The sequence below is a fragment of the Grammomys surdaster genome, unplaced genomic scaffold (assembly GCF_004785775.1).
Source record: "Grammomys surdaster isolate TR1022 unplaced genomic scaffold, NIH_TR_1.0 65, whole genome shotgun sequence".
NCBI classification, from domain to species: domain Eukaryota; kingdom Metazoa; phylum Chordata; class Mammalia; order Rodentia; family Muridae; genus Grammomys; species Grammomys surdaster.
This window is the reverse complement of record NW_021604567.1, coordinates 21,170,450-21,189,903: the sequence shown is the minus strand read 5'-3', so window position 1 is coordinate 21,189,903 and position 19,454 is coordinate 21,170,450. Positions and strand designations below refer to the sequence as shown.

The following is a 19,454-nucleotide window of genomic DNA, read 5'->3' as shown; positions in this document are numbered from 1 at the left end:
CCTCTCCTCTCCTCTCCTCTCCTCTCCTCTCCTCTTCTCTTCCCTTCCTATCTTTTTCGTTGCTTTATATAAAGTCAAAGGTGAAATTAATAAGTCTGAAGAGATTCTGAGGCATGAAGAAACCTTGTCTGTATCCTTCTTATGATTGGTTTCCTCTGCACCCTCCTGCTTTTTCTCCAGCTCCGCTCTGCCTTTTTATCACAGCTTAAGACAGCAGATGGCTCTCTTGCGTTTTCTTTCACTTATCTCTATCTGTAAACAGCCTAGTAGCCTTTGGGAGAGGGAATAGCAAAATGCGAGGATTAAGCTAAAAGACCCTGATTACCCAATACTGCTTCCTTCTTTAGGTTCTCCCTGAAATACGAAGCCACAACCAATAGAATGGGCCTCTGGAGATTTGAGAAATTTCACTGTCTGAATAGATCCTGAGAGTCTTTCTACGCACTTCATCAGGGGTCCTAAAAGAAAGATCGAGCAGGCAGGATGCTTCTGTGATATCGAACAGTTGAAAAGCTTCTGCCTCGAGGTGTGTTGTTACAGTCAGTGGAAGCTGTGATGCTTAATTTCCTTTCCATCTTAAAAAAAGAAAGAAAGGAAGGAAGGAAGGAAGGAAGGAAGGAAGGAAGGAAGGAAGGAAGGAAGGAAGGAAGGAAGGAAGGAAGGAAGGAAGAAAAGGAGGCGAAACACTGCCTCTAAGGGACGAGACAGCCAGGCAGCACGTCACCATGCTGGCTTCTTCAATGAAGGGTGGCTTGCCAGGGTCACTGTCCACGGTGCTGAACCTCAAAAAAGCAGGAACTTGAGGTACAGTAAATAATGGAGAGGGGGTGACATATGAAGCCCAAAGTCTGACTTTCCTACAGTTAAAGATTGGGAAATTGACTGAAACACGAAAAAAAAAAATCAGTGAACAGAGCTGCGATGACAAGGAGCTCAATCCTATTCAAGTTAGTATCATAATGTGTTGGCTGGTGGAGTTGTCAATTTAAAAGGTCATTATACTTTGTATCTCATCTCGTTCTCTGAAAAAAGAAATCACTAAAAAACTTTTAGGTAAATCTGTTTGATTTAATCATGAAGTCATTCAGAAACTCTAAACTAGAATTTTTCAAATGTCCAAATGACTTCTTTGCAGTAGCAATAAAACAGTTATACTTTTATCTGTGGTTTACTAGGGTTTCTCATCTCTCTGTAGACCATCCTCTCTTTTTGTGAACCATGACACTGCTTCACAAATACACATTCAAAATTCATTGGTGTTCCCCTTTTCTCAGTTTTCTCTTTAAAGTCATGGATGACAAAGCAGTACACATTTTTGACAAGATAACTCTAAAATATTCCTTTTACTAATTGTGGTGTTTGCATATGTAACAGCCAAGTGATGAGAATAGCCTTACAGGACATACCTCTTAAATGATATTATCCTAAATCTAATATTATCTGTACTGGATTCAAGTCTACACACTATCATTTCAGCAGATATTCTCCACATCTCTAGTAAGAAAGGAGAGAGCTAAATGAAGAGCAGTAGAAGAGACGGAACTTACAAGGGGGGGGGGATATGGATGCGTTGTAGAGAGCAGAAGCTCAGCTTCCCTGGTATATATCCTAGGCTACCCTTCCCTCAATTTCCTGGTGTTATCTTTGTAGTACTTTTTGACTATTCCCCAAGACAAAAGAAATAGTACGTTTTTGTTTAACACTGCATTAGAGACCTACTGTCTTCCTTACCCCTTCTTTCCACTTCTCATGTAGTGTTGGGAGAAGATTTGTAAAACCCTGTCAGTGACTGCCAAAACATGCTTTGTCTGTGTCCACATTGGATGGTGAGAAGTTTGGCTTTTGGATTCCTTTCTCCTTGTCTTCCTGGAATGATAGGCAAAAGTGTGTGTGTGTGTGTGTGTGTGTGTGTGTGTGTGTGTGTGTGTGTGTGTGATCTAGTGCTTGGATCAACTACAACCACTAACTGTTCATCCAAAGCATGAAGAACTTTTCCTCAGTCTTCCTTTTCCCACCTGTGCTCTCTTTCTTATTCTTTCATATGTTTAATCATCTGTGAGAGAACACTGTGAGGTCACAGGCAGAACACTGAAGGGAAGAGACATAAAGTATTATATTTGAATTTCAGATCCAGCTCAAGTGGCTTTGCTCTCTGATGGTGCTTTTCCATGTAGGCAAACCAAAGAAAACCAGAGCCTGTGGTGACATGCACTAAGTCTGACTGCTTTTTGCTATCACTCAGTGCTGTGACAGACACCTTTTCTCCACACCATGCTAATCTTTGTGCTAAGGTTTCCTCAGTATTCTCCCAGATGCTTATCCTAATCCAGCTCCCTGTGTAGAACCTGTGAAAGCAGCCACTGGCTGCTCCTCTTTCACCCTTTGGGGAATAGAGCTGGAAGCTGTTTCCTCCATTCTATATTAGAACAGATTATCTATGTCCTCCTTTCTTGTTCTTCTTTTTTTCTTTTTCATTATTTCTTTTTTCTTTTTCTTTTTTCTTTTTTGCCAAGTATTAATGGTTCAAAATGATAAACCTACCCTTCTTGGCAGCAGAAGAGAGCCCAACAAGTTTGGATGACTAGGTGAGAAGTGGAGGCACCTCCCTCCCCAGGGCTAACTCTCCTCCCTCCTCCTCCGCGGTGTGGGGATGTTTTGGTGCTAGAGGGATTAGCCAGAGAGCAGAAACCATCTCACCTTTCAAAGGCTGCTGAGAATTTTCTGTGGACTCTAGAACCCTAGCTAAGCTGTGACAGCCTCGGAAACATGGGAGTTTCATTTGAGCCAAAGCGCACAGATATTCCTTTAATTTAATCTCCTTAGGCTAGCATCTTGGCATCCCACCCCATGCAATTCATTTTACCTTTCTCTTTCTATTATTATTTTAAAACATCACTGCATATACTTTCGTGTGTGTGTGTGTGTGTGTGTGTGTGTGTGTGTGTAGACACATCGGATGGGGACCACATAGTTGGGAGGGGATGGTGGGGTGGGAATGGAGCGCTTTGATTAGAGAGCTCAGGGGAGAAGATTGCTCTCTCCAGATGCTGATTTCCAAAGCACTTGACAATCACAGGCAGAAGCCAAGAGCGGACCGCTGTGGCCGCACCTGCCCGAGGGCAGCTTGAGCAGGGCACTGAGACCTGCCCATCACGCCCGGGGACCCACAAATGCGCTGATACACTGCTGCGACCTGTCCTCCGCCCCTCCATCCTGTGCCCAGGAAGGAAACCCACAGATCTGCCAACCTTTCACACGGGAGGCGGACAGGACAAGAAAGCTGAGCTGGTGGTGGTGGCGACCCCGAGAGGGCTCCAGAGACACGAGGTGACCGTCAGCCACAGCCCTCTGGACTCGGAAGCAGCTGCGACCTCCAGTTCCCCGTGCTGGCTCTGCTGTGTCCCGGGAGCATCTGCTTGTCTGGTCCAGGATCAGTAGTCTGGGCGATGAGTCCTTAGTGGGGACTGACCACCCTCACTTCTGTCCCCAGCCCCTCCAGACCGCCCCTCCCTCTGTTTCCCTTGGGGCGAGCAGCTGTCTGCGCCGCCCCTTTCCTCTCCAGTGCCCCATCTCCCCTTGCTTCTGTCCCTCCCTCCCCGGGACCCATTCCCTGGGCCACCATGGCCGCGGCCATCGCCAGCGGCTTGATCCGTCAGAAGCGGCAGGCGCGGGAGCAGCACTGGGACCGGCCCTCTGCCAGCAGGAGGCGGAGCAGCCCTAGCAAGAACCGCGGGCTTTGCAATGGCAACCTGGTGGATATCTTCTCCAAAGTGCGCATCTTCGGCCTCAAAAAGCGCAGGTTGCGGCGCCAAGGTCTGTGTGGGTCACGGTAGGGAGGTGCGCCTGGGATGGGATGGCTGGCATTTCACTACCTGAATAGAGCCGCTTCGGGCTTCCCTTGCTGCTTCGCTCCTCGTGTTTCTGTCCACTCATCTCCAACCCTCTGATCTCCCTTCAGCGCGCCAGAGCGCCTTCCCTGTGTAGCTGCGAATCTGCTCCCAGGCAACCTGTAGCCAGCCACTGGGAACTCAGCCCGCCCAGAGCCCTCAAATTGGCTAGCTTCTAGCAGGCTCTTGCTTTCTGATTCTCTTGCGGGAGCTCCAGAGAATCTGTTTGGACTCTTCTTCCAGACATTAGGGCTCCCCAGAGAACAGTATCCGCTCTAGAATGCAGGATGAGGGTCTGCCTTCCGCAGTGGCTCAGGTCATGCATGTTGTTTCCCTACTAAGATAGGAGATGTCAGAATTGGTGTGTGCCCCGCCTTACCTGGTATCTTTAGTCTCCTGCAAACCCTTTGGCTCACATCTCTTGGTGAAAGGGACCCTCTGCTGGGACTATTGTAAAAGAAATGAGCAGCTGGGAGAGCATGAATTAAGGGGTTAGCTCAGTGGAGAGTTAATGGAAAGCTGGTTATCAGGGGACTCTGATTCCTCCTGCTCACCAGTTTCTGCTTCCTGTAGTCAAATCTTGGGTGAATACAGCTACCCTCAGAATGAATCTGACTGTGCCTGTTAGGGAAGAATGTATTCCTGTTTTGTCTGCTTTTAACTGATAAACTAGCAAATTATATGAAGCACGAACAGTTACTACACAAACATGGCCAGCATAGAGCCCTTACTACGTGTGATGTTACTATGATATTTTCAGAAAGAGTTAGTGCCCCTCATGACCTTCTGCTGCCTGTAAAATGCCAGTCTTTACTCAGGACACAGAGCCTGGCCAGCTGCCCCCCTCTCCACACCCAGTTAGAAAGGGCGGCTCTTTTAGGAGCATGTGGGGCGGTAGGGAGACAACATAGGGATGCTTGCTATATCTAACCAGGTGGGCAGGAAACAACATATTTACATTAATGGTTATCTGTGTTTGCCCAGCATAATACATTCTCCCAGCCCAGCTGTGTTTGCTTTCAGTGTCCTGTTCCAAAGGCAAGGAAGAGACACTCTTGAAAAGCTTGGATTTCTGTGTGGATTTGTATGTACCCACGCCTTTTCCTGTCTATGCTCAAAAGTTTTAATGCCTTAAAAAACATAAGGGTACATAACTGATTGTGGTAATGACGAATTTTAGCTAACTTTCTGTTTGTTGCTATCAAGCTGAAAAGAACACAAGTAAGATATGCCTTCATGCACACTCTAATGGAAATGCAGTTGTGTATCTGTAACGGGAGAAATTTTCTTATAAAGACGATGGGGCAAGGAGATTTCAGAGCAGTGGCAAATATGAAGAATAATTAACTTATCATTGCACTTTATACAGGAACCTTATCCAGGAAATCTTTAAGGTCAGTGTTCTGGTCACTGTCCATACCAGTATCCACCATTACAACGGTGTTTGCTTCCTACTTTATCAGGTAGATAGTTCTGAACTTGCCATCTAGTTAACCCACAATGGATATATTCTCTCCTGAATAAGATTATCTTAGTACAAACACTGCTGAACAGTGCTAAAGGTTACAATGTACATTCTTAACATGTGCAACAATTAACAATTATTTTATAAACACAGTGGATCTTTTGTGCTATATTGGGTGATGAGGGTGGGATTACTTGACATGTGATGAATTTCAAGATAATCTTTTTCAAAGTCTAGAAAGATATCTGAGCTAATAGTCAATTTTTCTATTTTTAATGTTGACTCTTTCTTTAATATTCTTAAGTCTGAGCACAAACACATGCACACACACCTCTTGATGGTCTGTAAGAAAATTACATTTGGAACCATGCTGTCACTTTGTTTTTGCTGGAAGAGTATAAGAAAAAAAATTAATTTATACAGAATATTTTCTTTTGTTCCTGTTTTATCATCTACAAAATATTTTCTTTAATGAAGAAAGCCACTGATACAGCTGGCTATTGAGTATCAGACAAAAATATACTTCTTAGTATTACTTTAAGCAAAAGAAACATTAAAACTTTGTTATGTAAACTGTATATTGATAGGTAGTATGGCTATGATTATATATAGTAAATAGGATTAATTTATTGCTTAAATACTATTTGGAGAAATATATTTATTGCCTTTCTTTACCTACTGTTTACGTAGGAATTGCCTCCAAAAAGCTTTTAAAATCTGATTTGCCAATAGGTAGACATAATCTTTAGGTGTCATAATTTCATATATTCTTAATACTTGAAAATCAATAACCTGACAAAAAAGTACTAAAAGTTTATAGTGTGATAAGCCTTGTTATTGTATAGATAACTAGGTTGATAACTAAGAGAGTCTCTTCCTCCATGGAGCTCACACACACACACACACACACACATACACACACACACACACAGGCTACAGAGTTACTGCACAGAAGGAGAACAAATGCATGAGAAATATGTCCAGAGTTCTACAAACCTGTAGAATAGAAGAATGGAGAACTAGAGGTAAGGTTAGCTGAGGACTGAGTTTAGTTAAAATGAGGGAGGATGATGCTCACATTGGAGACTGCCTGTTAATGAGGGTTTAAGGGCACAAGAGATGATAAAAAAAAAAGTGACATATAGGTGCAAAGACCTGCTAGCAGGAAAAATCTTAGTTCACAGGGAGAAACAAAAGATGTATAGAAACTCTTGAAGTACACCTTCAAGTATAATACACATTGACTATTTAAAACAAAACAAAGCAATAAATCTAAACTTCGTGTTTTGGAGAAAGGCAATAAATATTTCTTAAGCTCAGGGAATTGATTTTTCCCTCTTTAAAGATTTTTAGCTGGTTATAGTAACACATACCTGTAACGACAGAACTTTGTAGGTGGGGGCACGAAGATCAAGAGTTCAAGGCCAGACCTAACTATGAAATCTTCTCTCAAAGAAACAAAACTGAAAAAAACCTAATGCTTTATTAAATAGCAATGTCTGTATTGTCAAATGGATTAAACTAGAGCCCCACCACCCTAAACTTCACTGTACACTTTGATTTGAACATTCTGCAGGATGGCTGTAGCATGATAGGTGCTGTGATGGTTCCACCTTTCCAGATTGCTCTACTGCCTTCTCACTCCTTTGACTTTAATCAACAGTTATCAAGAAACACATATGAATCTGTTTCTTGCATGTATGTATGTTTATGTGTATGTGTATATTTATGTATGAACAAGTGTGTGTGTGTGTGTGTGTGTGCGTGTGTGTGTGTGTGTGTGTGTGCATGTTTTGCTCTGTGCCTGGAATGCCCTCTCCACATCTATATTCGGATACTAGAAATAATCTTATTTCTGAGAGCTCAGAGAAGATGCCTCCTGAGAAGTCATCACTCACTGCATCATGTTAAAATAACCCTCAGTGGCATTTTGTAGTTTCTCATAGTTGTGTACACCTGATAAAAATTATTTAGCACACACCTTCAGTCTATTGTGTTTAAGAAGAAAAGACCATTTTCTTCAGCTTTCAAATCTTGTTAGAGTGTTATTTATGCCCTGGGGTGCTCGTCTCTGCCTTTTAACTGGGAGAAAAATGAAATGCCAAGAGGTCCAAACTGAAGAACTGTCCCTCCACCTCAATGTTCTAACTAGATCATACTAAAATCAAAGCTCCTTTCAAGTTTCCATATTTTTCTACTTTCCCTTAACAACTACATAAATGTAATTTGTTTCTTGGAAATGGGGCTGTAGAATGGGATTTTAGTGAGTTATTCACAAGATATTAAGGATACCAATTATCTCATTTTAATGCCTGCATAATACATGGAGCACATTTAAAGTGTATGCTAACTTTATATAAAGAAAGAGGAACACACAGGAATCAAACAGTTGGCAAATAGTTTTATTATTTGAAATCTTTGCAGAAAATTTAAAACAGAAAATGAAGATATTGTTCTTATCCTAGAAGCATTACAATTCTTCTATTACATGTTAAAATAATATGCAACAAAGCAAGCACGATCTTGTCTATTTGTAGAATAGTAGCATTTCAAAAAATCTCTGAGGCCTGTGTAATTGTTTCTTGCAGGTTAATATTTTATTTGTACTTTTATCTAGGATCACAGGAGCCACTGAAGAACGCACTGTTTGTGTTTAGGCAGTAGGTATAGGTTTGCTAACAACACATCTTGCTTAAAATAAATTGCAGGATAGCCTAAAAAATAAATAATAAAAAATGTGCTACTTAAATCAGGTTTCCAAGTTAAACTGTGTTCTAAAAAGTAGAAATGCCTGTGTATCTGTAGAGACAAAACAGCTGTCCTTAAATGGTAGTGAAAAATCTCCATCTCCTAAGAAATCAGAAGAGCCTTCCTTACAAATCATGATGTTACAAAAAACCTAGCCTCTCAAGAAATGATCACCACAGACAATAATGTAGGACCTCCATGTTTATGCTGCTATGTCAGAACAGCTGTCATGGGCTAAAGGGCAAAAGACAAATAGACTTATGAAGGTGCTCATTGAAACTAAAGTAAAAGAACCTTTTTCCTCTAAAAGTGCATTTCTTTTCCCTCTTTCTTTTTCTTTTTGTAAATGGTTTAAGAATGTTTTGTTTTTATTGTTACTGTTTATATTTTTGTTTCTGAGACCACTGGAATCTTGCTACACATATTTTGATAAGACTTGTTGCTGTTTAATGACTGAAGTTATATCTTTTGTTACACTATGACTATAAAAAATCATATTCTTTCTTAATTGAACTGTTTAATCTTATTTTTAAATGGACATTTAAAGACCTTATAGGAATATTATTGAATTATGCTTTCCCACTGACTTTCCTGTTTTGGGTTCAACAATCCATGTTTGTTGTGAGTTTTTAAGAGTAATCATTGCTTCAGTGGTACAATAAATAAAAATGTCTAATGAAGTAAAAGTAATTACTAGATTAAAGTAGATATTCAAAATATGTTTTTTTCTGGGTTGAATTATATTCATAGAGTTTAACTTCTACATACATACTTAATTAATTTGGATTAGTCATGTCTTTTGACTTTTTTTTAAACATGAAGTCCACCCAAGAAGCACTAGAACTCCTCTGCTTGCACTCCCATGGATTTCACAGTCAACTGCAGATTTCTCTTTATATTTCACTCAGTGAAAATTTCAGGACGATGTTACATGGAGATGATAATTTCTGTGGGGTTTTATTCTTTTAATTAATTAATTTATTTATTTTCCATACAGGGTTTCTCTGTGTAGCCCTGGCTGTCCTGGAACTCACTCTGTAGACCAGGCTGGCCTTGAACTCAGAAATCTACCTGCCTCTGTCTCCCAAGTGCTGGGATTAAAGGCGTGCACCACCACCACCCGGCTCTGTGGGGTTTTATTGTTGTTAGTAATTCTACATTTATACTTTTATTTGTTCAATTTATTTCCTTTTTATGATAGACAAAAATAATCCAGATTAATGGAAAACTATTTTTTTTCTCTTGGAGGTAGTGTGGTATTGGCTATTGAACTAAGGGATAATCACATACCGTGCAAGCAATCTACATCTAAATACAACTCTAGTACAGTATTTATGTTTTTAATTTGAGAGAAACTGTCCCTATGTTGCTCAAGTTGGCTTTGAACTTACTCCTTAGCTCTAGATGGATTTGGATTTGCTGTTTTCTGTCTCAGCTAGCCAAGTCTGGGATCATAGGCTGGAAAGAGCATGTCTAGCCCCTTTGATACTTTGATACATATGAACACTGTTTAAGTAATATTAAAAATATTAAAATCCTAAAACATGTACTCTTCATAGTGATATTAAAAATCCTTTCTGCTAGCTTTGAATTAGCAATACTTTATCATTTAATTTATACTCATCCTGCTGTTCAATAGTTCACCTGAGTTTTTACTAATGTCTGGCTGCAGTTTAATATACAATGAACAGTCTTTCTCTATTTCCCATCCTCACTCTCTCAGCCTTTATGAAATAAGTTTTTATACATCACATGTGCTAAGATACTATGAGATCAGCTTTAGGTCAAGGATGGTGATTTCTCCAGAAATCTTATTGTTGAGAAAAGATTTCACTATCCTGGGTTTTTTGTTTTTCCAACTGAATGTAAGAATTGCTCTTTCTAACTCTATGAAGAATTGAGTTGGAATTTTGATGGGGATTGCATTGAATCTGCAGATTGCTTTTGGTAAGATGGCCATTTTTGATATATTAATACTGTCAATTCATGAGCATGGAAGTTCTTTCCATCTTCTGAGATCTTCTTCAATTCTTTCTTCAGAGACTTGAAGTTCTTGTCGTAAAGATCTTTCACTTGTTTGGTTAGAGTCACATCAAAATATTTTATATTGTTGGTGACTATTGTGAAGGCAGTCATTTCCCCAATTTCTTCCTCAGCCTGTTTATCCTTTGAGGATAGAAAAGGATAAAAACAAACAAACAAACAAACAACAACAACAAAAGATCCTATAAGACATGCCACTATATGTATGGTTAGTGAATTTAGTTATCTCCACTTCTAAGATATCACAAATACGAAAGTGTCCCCCATTTATATAGCTGAATAGGTTTTCATTTAATATACATACTACATTTTCATTATTCACATCTAGTGATGTTCATGGGTTGTTTCAACTTCTTAATTTCTATGCATAGAATGTCAACACATATGCAGATGTTTTCAATTCTTCTTAATCTCATTTTGAGAATATTGTTTTTCTAACCAATCATAAATCTTCCCTAGATCCATGCAAAGTTACAATTTTATATTTCATTTGCTTAATTTTAAAAATGGCAGAAATTAAAAGTGGGTTCTTTCAATATGGTTTATCTTTTTTAGTTTTAAAATTGTTCTTTTCTTTGGTTATACTCTTCATGTACTTCTTCACAAATGATGAGAAATTTTTAGCTAAAGGGACTCTGACAGTTGTACAATCTAAATTTCATATGGTAGTCTCAGTATTGTTATTTCAATACTTGGAAACTGGAGAAATAGACCAATAATGGTAAACATGTAAAGTATCACTTTAGGGAGGTTAATATAAAGCAAATCACATTACTCTCTGAACCAGATATTGTGTGGCAATATCTGCAATGACTCCTGTCTTCATTAAGAAACCTAGGTCTCATGACTATGTCTTTATTTACTGTTCTTTGGGATAAAAGACTACAAGGAATGACAAGAATCTAGATACCTTTTCCTAAGCTATTTTATCAAAATCACATGTTTATGGTTGAGGAAAATACCTTTTTTATAAGGTCATTCAATTTTGTTAAATACTCCTTACAGAATGTGTTTTGCCCTGTGTTTCATACATTTTTCATTTTGATAGATATTGGTGTGAGAACAGGAGAGTCAGTTAAGAGTCAGAGCCTCAATTGTGACTAGTATACAACTTCCTGACTGTTCTACCTTCCCTAACTCTTTACAGTCCTTTATGACATTCTAAGTTCTTTATTAATGGAAGTCACATTACTGGAGGTAATAATAGGAAACACAATATGTACATCTGTGGATGAGATTAACTGTCATCTAGTTGATGTTTCTGGACAGGAATCTAATTACAAATCATTCTAAAACTTTATTATTAACTTTAAGACTAAAACCAGAAGCAAATTTACTTCAGAGGAAAGATTGTGAGTTTTGTAAAAAGAATAAAGAAAAAAAAGTTCTGTGATCAACCAAGCCACATTTGATATAGGAATGCAACTTAGTTTTTAGCATAGCTGGATGTTACATACAATAATTCTATGGCAGTTAATAACTGTTACCTCCATAGATATGGAATTACCTAGGAGTCAAGCCTCTGGGCATGCCGTGAGGAATTATCTAAATTAGGTTAGGTTCTGAATATGCCTGTAAGGGATTGTGTAGATTTGGTTGATTGAAGTGGAAAGACCCATCTTAACTGTGGGCAAAGCATTTCAAGGACTGAGATTCTGGAATGAACAAGAGAGCTGAGCAGAAGCATCTATCTTGCTTTCTACTTTCTGACTACAGACACAGTATCACCCTCTGCTTTAGCTCTTCTTCTATGACTTCCCCACCACAGAGATTATAGCCTTAGACTATGAGCCCAAATATACCCTTCCTTCCCTTATGTGGTTTGTGTTAGGTATTTTGCCAAAGTAACAAGATGAGTAACTAATAGAGGTGTGATCTCCTTAATAAACTGAAGTTTCGCTTACTATGCAGTGAAATCTAATATTAAATATTTTATTACTTGTTATGAAAAGTATATTCTAAATACTTTATATATTCATTAAGATGTGTTATTGATTATATTTGTCACTGGTCTTATTTTACATGTTAAAATGAATTTAAGCCACTGAGGTTAGAGGATTACAAATTAATCATGAACATTTACAGATGGTTAGAAATCTACTGTGTTTTGTTAGTTTTTAATCATTTCCTTGGTTCATAGTCCTTTTCCAACAAGTTCTTATATTTTATTCTTAATACTGATTCTATAAAATATGATGTAGTCAAATACATCTTGTAGTCAAATACAACTTGGAAGTTGCATTTTCATAGCTATAATGTTTTTTAGGCAATGTCCTGTTATGTAGCTTTGGTTACCTAGTACTCTGTGTATATCCCAGGCTGCCCACAAATTCATGACAATACTCCTATCTCACCCTTTAGTATTCTGGCATTATAAGTATACACCACCAAGCCTGGCTATAGGTGGCTTTCTATCTGGGTGTGTTAATGAGTTATCTATTCCCAGTATGTGACTGGGTTTACGTCAAACACTATTGCTAATTCACTGGTGCTATTAAAAGACAGAAGTATTTCCTTATGAGGGGAAACTATTCTGTAGAGCACATTTGGTCTGCATTGAATGATTTCATTATAAGGAGAAAATTCTGAATGGACTTTTAAAGAATTAGCCTAAATCAATTGTCTTTATTTTCAAATATAAAAGATTTGCCTTAAGCAGTGACTATTTTTAAACTCCTACTATCACAGAAAATAACTATTTGGCAAGCTAACATATTGTTTTAGATACTTAGTAAAAACTATCACTCAGATTCAAGTGTCATGTAGAAAGAAATAGAAGTCAAGAAAAAGTAATCCTTCTGTAGAATGTTTTCAAGCAAATTTTTTTCTCCCTTTTGCAAAACATTTAAACATTTTTAAGAACATATGTTTTCTTCTGGACCTATCTAATACATATAGATCTATAATTATGAGGTCTGGTAAGGAAATTAAGGTAATGGTTTTGCTTTTGCTTTTTCCATTTTTTAATTTTAATTCCTGTCAGAATGACAAAGGACTCTTCAGGTATAAGAGATGGCACAAAGGTGCTGCTAGAGTGTAGCAATAAATTTGCAGGCACAGTTCTAGTGTGCATTCTTGTTAGATCCTCTAAGAGTGATGGGGGACCACTATGCTTCATCACTACTATGTAAGTGCAGTTCCTTTTCTTGGGGTGCTTCGAATGTTAGACCTGAGTTTGTTTATTTACTTTGTGTCCCCAGGACACAATTCTCCTCCCTTCAAAATGTCTTTAAAACAGAATCTCATTGCTTAACATCTTTTTACTCCACCACATGCTTCATTTCATCTCTCTAAATTTCTGTAAATAATTCCTGCCCATCCTTGGATACATCTTGCCCTTTAAATATTTGTTCATGACTTTTTTATCCTTCTTATCATTTGGTCAAGTTACAACTGTTTAACTCTACTTATGTTTCTGCATAAGTAAATGCCACCAGAACCTTAATCATTTCTGTGGCTCAGAGTGTTCAATAATTACCTCATCTTTATCCCAGCAAATCAGATGACTGATGTTTTCATGAGCAGAATTTCACATAGAGGTCTGACTTGGTGGAGGAAGCCTGACAGCAGCTGTTCCTCCTTTCTCCTTAAGGTGGGGCTCCCTTGAATGGAACAAAAAGAAAATCATTTGTGCAAGGAAGAAGTGCTTGGTGGCTTTACACCTGAAAAACTTTAAAAAAATGTAGTGAAAGTAACCAAAGTATCATTGCTACATCTGCCAGTATTTTAGGCACTAGATGCTACAATTTACATCCTCCACAACAGAAAGTAGGTGGTGTTAATTTCATTTTCCTGGATGAAGGAGAGTGAAGTACTTTTTCCTGGAACTCACTTGGTAGAGGCAGTAGTGGAAAGTGCCTCTGCCCCATAGAAGATGCAGTTTGAGAATTATTTTGTACATGCTAGATGGTACCAGTGGCCGGGATCACATTCCTTGTCTTTACCTTTGGCTTCATCTAGAATATCAATCACAATGCTATCTGTTCATTCTTACAGGATTGATATGAGAAGACATGGGTGCTAGTGTGGCAGTTGTGCCCAGTGAAGTGTTGGAACACACATAAACACTGTGCAGAAGGGTGATGTCTGTAACTCTGTACTGGTTTCAATTTCTTTCCCACAAAGGGCACTATGTTAACACCTAAACAGGGTGGCAGAACATCAGCACAGATGTCCTGGAATCTCTGATTCATCTTTTGAGTGCACCATCAGAGTGCATGTGGGCAATGTTGGAGTTTGTCTGTCTGTAAGGTGCAGAGTATTAAATATTCATTCAACATTTAAAATTTCATTCTAAGCCCTTTGGATTTTTGTAAAATTACAGAAGTTATATTAATTTGCTGAAATTTCATGAATACAAGACTAATGAACAAAGGTTTCTTGTTGTTTGGTGTCTGTATGTGGGATGGATCCCCAGGTGGGGCAGTCTCTGGATGGTCTTTCCTTCAGTCTCTGCTCTCCTCTTTGTCCCTGTATTTCCTTTAGACAGGAGGAATTCTGGGTTACTATTTTTGAGATGGGTGAGTGGTCCCATCTCTCAACCAGGGACCATGCCTAACCTCTGGATATGGTCCCTACAGGTTCTTTTTTTTTTAATTACAAGTTATGTACATAAAATCCAATCACACAAGCTGACAAATTCATACATAGAAAATAAACTCATACATATTAAGACAATGTCAAGCTCCAGGAAAGAATGAATACGTATAGCATTAATTATACTTCCAGTTGTCATGGTAAACTAACCCAACAAAAGCTAATGGAAGGGTATATTTGGGCTCACGGTTTGAGGATACAGAAGCAACTAGCTTCTGTTGGAAGAGAGCAAGAAGCAGCACATTATGATGAAGAAGTTACAGCAGTAAGAGCTTGAGGCCACTTGTCACATTAAAGCCACATCCAAGAAGTAGAAATAGATAAATGAATCTACTCATCTTTCCTCATTTTAAGGTCATCTTTTTAGTGTAGCTCATGCAATAGTTCTGCCCACATTAAAGGGGGTCTTCCCACCTAAATTAACCAAACCAAAATAATCCCTCATAGACATACTCAGGAGTTTGTCACCTGTGTGAATCCACATCCTGTCAAGTTTACAATCAATATTATTCATCACCACAAGTCTGCATAACCCCCTCTCTCCCCCACTCTTCTCTCTCTCTCTCTCTCTCTCTCTCTCTCTCTCTCTCAGACACACACACACACACACACACACACACACACACACTAAAAGTGTTGTCTGTAACTTCAATAAATGCAAATTTTCTCCTAAGGACTTAATCTTCAGGTTTTGGTCTTGTTAATGTGTTGGGATGTATTTCTGTATTCCTCAAGAGCAGCATACAAAGCTTCTAAATAGCCACTAGAATGCATTTGAAAATGGTGTTAGAGAAAATAATGATTTACAAAACTGGAAGAATATTATCTATAAGGCAGCAGTAGATAAACCTGAAAGCTGGGACCATTGGATGATACCTAGCTGGATCTGCCTACAGCAGCTAACTTCTTCTGGAAGAGAGGGGGAAGCAGTATATGAGGTTCAATTTAATAAGTCAAATCAGTCAAACAGTGGATTCAAGCTATGGGATTTTTATTAAATGTGATGCTTTTGAAGGGGATTCTGATTAGCAATCATCAACTGAAGCCTTCAGATTCTCAAAGTCATGACAGGCTTGGAAAGCATCTTTGGGTAAAAGTATCAGTAAATGTTAATTTCCCTAGAGAAGAAAATAATTGTGATTCAAGAGGAGTATTTATGGCTAAAGGGAATTTTTCTGTATTGGCACTTGTGTCCAAGGTGATTCCATTTGGAGTGCGTTATATACCCATGTTTGTTAAAGGTACTGAGTAATTGGCTGTACAGTATTGGCTGCAAGAATACTGTTTCATTGTAACTACCCGTTCTGCCCCACGTTCGGGGGCCACTTTGTAACTACCCATTCTGCTGCTCCGGTCCATGGGTCAGGGTCTAGCAAGAGAGAGTGGGGATGGAGGAGCAAGAGACGCGAAGAATGGAGACAAGACAGAGTCTGATCAAGTCTTGTTTATTGAAAGGAAATCCTGGGTATTTATACTCTTTACCATGTGCCCTGCCCTCATGGACAAGCACAGCTGAAGACACTATGTCATGTACCTTTACCTTGCAGCGTGGATATCATGTGCGCCTAGGTAACAGTGTGGAGACCATGAGCGCCTTGCAGCTGGCGGCACTAAACAGCAAAACAAGATATGTGAGAAAAAGAAGATGTTTATCAGAGTGTGTTCAGCTGTTGTGGGCTGTTGAAAACAAGTCTCTTGTCAGGGTATATGGCTTGAGATGGCTGCAAAGATGATAGCCACTTTCTGCTAGGAGTCAGCTCCCAACATTTCATGAGGAAATATACGGGTGGACAACACATTACGTATCTTGACACAATATTTAGAAAGAAATTTGAGGTATTTATTTATTGTTCTTGAAAGATATAGGATCCCCTCTAGGTACAAAAAAATAAAATTGTAAATTGTTTTTATTAGCCAGTCTTTTGTTTTTCTTTCACTTTGTTGTGCTGTGTATTGAAGAAGATAGGTATTTCACCTAATTCCATTTCATAAATATTGTGGAATTTTCTAGATTAAAAACTGTGTGCTTAAAATTTCATATTATTGAAATATAATGCCCATTCACAAGCATAGAGCTAACCACACAGAATCTAATGCATGCATTTATGTAAATACAACCGGGATAAAAAAACCAGACCAGTAGGTCCTTAAGAACTTCACCCAGAATCACTAAAGCCTAAAGACAAGTACCCTCCTGACCACTGATACAGTAGATGAGTTTTTTCTGTTTGTAGCTTGTATAAAGCATCTCATAGTGTATATACTTTGCCTGGCTTTTTAACTTACTGTTGTATTTAGGGATTCATTCATATTATCTCTGTTCATATTTTATAAGTTTGTAGGGATGTCCCTGTTCTTTTCTAATATTAGTAATTTTAGCATTTTTGCACAATTTTGTGTAAATATATTAAATTTTATTAGTCTTTTCCCAAAAAAGCTACTTTTAGTTTAGTTGATTTATTTTCTCCTAGGGTTTTTTTTTTTTTTTTAGTTGATTTATTTTCTCCTAGGGTTTTTTTTTTTTTAGTTGATTTATTTTCTCCTAGGGTTTTGTGTGTGTGTGTGTGTGTGTGTGTGTGTGTGTCCCTTTTTTTTTCCCAAGACAGGGTTTCTCTGTATAGCTCTGGCTGTCCTGGAACTCACTCTGTAGACCAGGCTGGCCTCGAACTCAGAAGTCCACCTGCCTCTGCCTCCCAAGTGCTGGGATTAAAGGCGTGCACCACCACCGCCCGGCTTCTCCTAGGGTTTTAAACTGTGTGTGTTTCTATTTCTTAATTTTATTATTCCCTTGCATTTTAGAGAAAACTCACCTTTTAAATCTTCTAGAATATAAAGTGATGTTCACTGATTCTAAGTTGTTGAAGAACTTAAGTACATATGCAGTTCAGCTGTAATCATGGCTTTGGTCAAATTGCTGAACATTGCTGGGTTACAGTATAATCAGCTAGATAAATTATCTTCTATTTCCCATTGTGGTTTCTTCTTTGAACCATGATTACTGAGAAGCACTTGTTTATTTTAAATATATCTAGTAATTTTCTAGTTATCTTTTTATAACAGTAAATTACTGTATTTCAAGGTGAAGTCTAAGGTAATTAGGGAACAAATGAAATATGATAATGAAACAAAATGTTTACTTTTCAGTGGCTGGGAAAATGTTTTCTGTGTTAATTACATCAAGTCTGTTAATTACACTGATCATTTTAAAAACTTATTTCGTGTGTGTGTGTGTGTGTATGTGTGTGTTTGTATTGAATATGTGTATTGAATGTATGTGTAGGTTTGTATATGTGGGTAGTGTGTTGTGTGTGTGTGTGTGTGTGTGTGTGTGTGTATTTGGAGGCAAGAGTGGGACATAAAGTACTCCTCTGGTGTTCTCTTTATGTTCACCATAGGGTCAAACCAGAAGCTAGTCATTCTAGTTAAGTCCCCTGGTTTGTTAGGTCTAAGATTCCCTCTGAGTAGAAGCTCTACTGCTCTCTACCAAGGGCCAAGGCACCTGCAGCTGTGCTTGGTATTTTACCTAGGTACTGGGATTTCTAAATCAGGTCTTCATGTTTGCAGAAAAACTACACTTACCTACTGTACCATCTCCACAGACCTAAATTATTTTCTTATCTCCATTTTTGTCAGTTCTGAGATAACTGTAAAAAAAGAACACAGTTACTTAGATAATGCGTGTGTGTTTGTGTGTATGTGTATTTGTGTGTGTGTGTGTGTGTGTATGGTACTTATAAGTAATAATGAGTTATAGGGGGAATATCAATGGAAATTAGAATATTTTTCAGTGTCTCATTTGACTCTGTCAGTTTTTGCTTTCCTATTTTCTAAATTGGTGTAAAAGCATTGAGTTACCAATAGGAATATCCTGTTTAAAGAAACTTGTATTTGTTTTAAGGTTCATTTTGCTATTAGTACAGTACTAGTCTCCTTTTGTTTAGTGTTTTTATGAGTTCATCTTTCAAAATTTCAATTTTCTGTGTCTTCAAATATGAAATGCCCTCTTAAATCTAATTAGACAAGTATACTTATTGCTTCATCAATTTACTAGTGTATTGAATTTTAGGTCTACCATCTTAATATTTCATTTGGTCTGTCTTCAACTCTACTCATTTGCTTTGCTCCCCTGGCTTTTTATAATTTATGAAGGATATTGGGGTATCTTTCCATTTTCTACCATTACTAATGTGATTGTTAGGTCAGTATAAAATATTTTCAAAATTATCTTGTATCACCATACTAAATACTTAGAATCTACCTAAATGTGAATTCATTTCACTTTTCAATACACTTGCAAGTAAAATGAGTTAATCAATCTCTTTCATTTTTATTTCTTATTTCTATTCTTTCATTTCCATTTTCAAATCTTAGAATTATTGATTATTATTTAATGCTTTTCAGTGTTTAGTTATTTATTTCAGTAAAGTCCATTTGTTATAAATTCTGTTAGCTCTGTGTGTGTGTGTGTGTGTGAGAGAGAGAGAGAGAGAGAGAGAGAGAGATGTCTTCTTTCTTTCTTTCTTTCTTTCTTTCTTTTTCTCTCTTTCTCTTCTCTATCTTTCTCTTCTCTCTCTCTTTTTCTCTCTCTTTCTCTTCTCTCTCTCTTTCTTTTTCTCTCTCTTTCTCTTCTCTCTCTTTCTTTTTCTCTCTCTTTCTCTTCTTTCACTCTTTCTTTCTTTCTTTCTTTCTTTCTTTCTTTCTTTCTTTCTTTCTTT

General features: G+C 38.0%; 1 protein-coding gene across 3 annotated transcripts in view; it reads left to right on the top strand.

The window, feature by feature from the left end:
- Fgf14 (fibroblast growth factor 14) overlaps positions 1-19,454 on the top strand; it is a 582,093-nt gene that overhangs the window by 384,618 nt on the left and 178,021 nt on the right. Inside the window, exon 1 of one of the 3 annotated variants that reach the window (XM_028771704.1) lies at positions 3,603-3,813. The exons of the other annotated variants lie outside the window; for them this stretch is intronic. Within the exon in view, the coding sequence (XP_028627537.1) occupies positions 3,621-3,813 (193 nt within the window). The 5' untranslated portion in view covers positions 3,603-3,620. Of the gene's footprint in view, positions 1-3,602; positions 3,814-19,454 lie in introns of those variants that run through there. 3 annotated transcript variants of the gene reach the window in all.